This window comes from Austrofundulus limnaeus, unplaced genomic scaffold (assembly GCF_001266775.1).
Source record: "Austrofundulus limnaeus strain Quisiro unplaced genomic scaffold, Austrofundulus_limnaeus-1.0 Scaffold348, whole genome shotgun sequence".
NCBI lineage: Eukaryota > Metazoa > Chordata > Actinopteri > Cyprinodontiformes > Rivulidae > Austrofundulus > Austrofundulus limnaeus.
Window position 1 is genome coordinate 460966 of NW_013952750.1, and position 1488 is coordinate 462453.

Here is a 1488-nt window from a genome sequence, read left to right on the forward strand (position 1 = left end):
ACCTGTCTTCTGACGCACAGCAGGAAGTAGGGGAGTTGCGTCAAGCGGATCTGCTGCGCCTACAGTCCCGTTTCTGGATAACGCGCCATGAAACATGAGCTGAACTGTGTTTCCAGCAGGATCAGATCATCAGGAGAAGAACATTATGTTGTTGTATAAATCAGGACGAGTCGCGGCGCAGATCTTCCTTCTGATGGTCCTGGTCTGGGACGGTTCAGGTGAGAACTATGGTCGCGTGGACTCTGAGGAAAAACTCTGATTGGTGGGTGGTGTCCTGAAGGACTCATCAAACATCCTGCTGCTTGTTTGTTACGAAGCTCAATGATTGTGTTTGACTAAATGAAGTGAAATGATTCAGGAAGTCYCAGTGTGTCATATTAGATGACAGGTTGTGTGTGGGTTTGGCCACATGTTTGACTGCAGGTTCCTCTCATTTCTTTATCATTTGCTTCCAGAAATCCTAACTTTAGTCTTTTAGTAGCTCTTAAGGCCCTGCGTAACGTTTTAGTCAACTTATGACAATTTTGTGCAACAGATGACTGATGATCAGTGGTGGGATGTAACTAAGTACAAGTACTTTCTTGCTGTACTTAAGTACATTTTTCATGTATCTGTACTTTACTTAAGTATTTCATCATGGGTACTTTTGACTTTTACTCCACTACATTTTACATTAAGTATCTGTACTTTCTACTCCACTACATTTCTGTAATGCGTTGAATTACAAAGTATGTCACGTCAATTTATTTTTTATTTTATTTTATTTTATTTGTGGTTTATTTGATTTATTTATTTTTTTGTTAGAAAGTAATCAGTAGCGAGAGGGGGAATTGCTGTAATTGGTCCATTGAACTAAGCAGGAAAGTACCATCACACCCTTCTTCATAAAAAAGCAGAGCATCAGCATGCCCACAATGGTTTCCACCACGGAGGAAATGTGCCATTCATGGCCTTATTTAACTGGTTCAAAAAATGACTTGTTGACATTTGATAGAGGAGGTTAGTGGTGAATTTACATCTTCTGCAGCTGTCACAATATGTGATGATGCACAGAATCACAGTGTGAACAGTGTCACAGAGGGTAAACACAAAACTATGCATTATCTGCAGCATTGTTCACTAAAATGGCACAATTGATGTATTAAAATATACATACAGTAGGCACACTTCATGATATTGTTGACCATAAGGGAATACATTAAGCAAGTACTTTTACTTTTAATACTTTAAGTATTTTTTAAAAGCAAGTACTTACTTACTTTTACTCAAGTAAAATGTTAATGTGGTACTTTTACTAGAGTACATTCTTGTCTGTTTATCTGTACTTTTACTTAAGTACAGTGTTTGAGTACTTTCTCCACCACTGATGATTATGAAATAAACAAATGTGCTGGAACCCTCTTGTCAGTAAGTTAGTAAGTGTAAGTAAATGTAAGTAAATGTAAGTAAGTGTAAGTAAGTAAGTAAGTGTAAGTAAGTAAGTAAGTA

At 37.4% G+C, this 1488-nt stretch overlaps 1 protein-coding gene across 1 annotated transcript in view; it reads left to right on the top strand.

Annotated features, from left to right (window-relative positions):
* The window catches only part of cdcp1a (CUB domain containing protein 1a), a 12923-nt gene continuing 11435 nt past the window's right edge, over nucleotides 1-1488 (top strand). The window contains exon 1 of the mRNA XM_014022914.1: nucleotides 1-218. Within this exon, the coding sequence (XP_013878368.1) occupies nucleotides 146-218 (73 nt within the window). The 5' untranslated portion in view covers nucleotides 1-145. The remainder of the gene's footprint in view (nucleotides 219-1488) is intronic.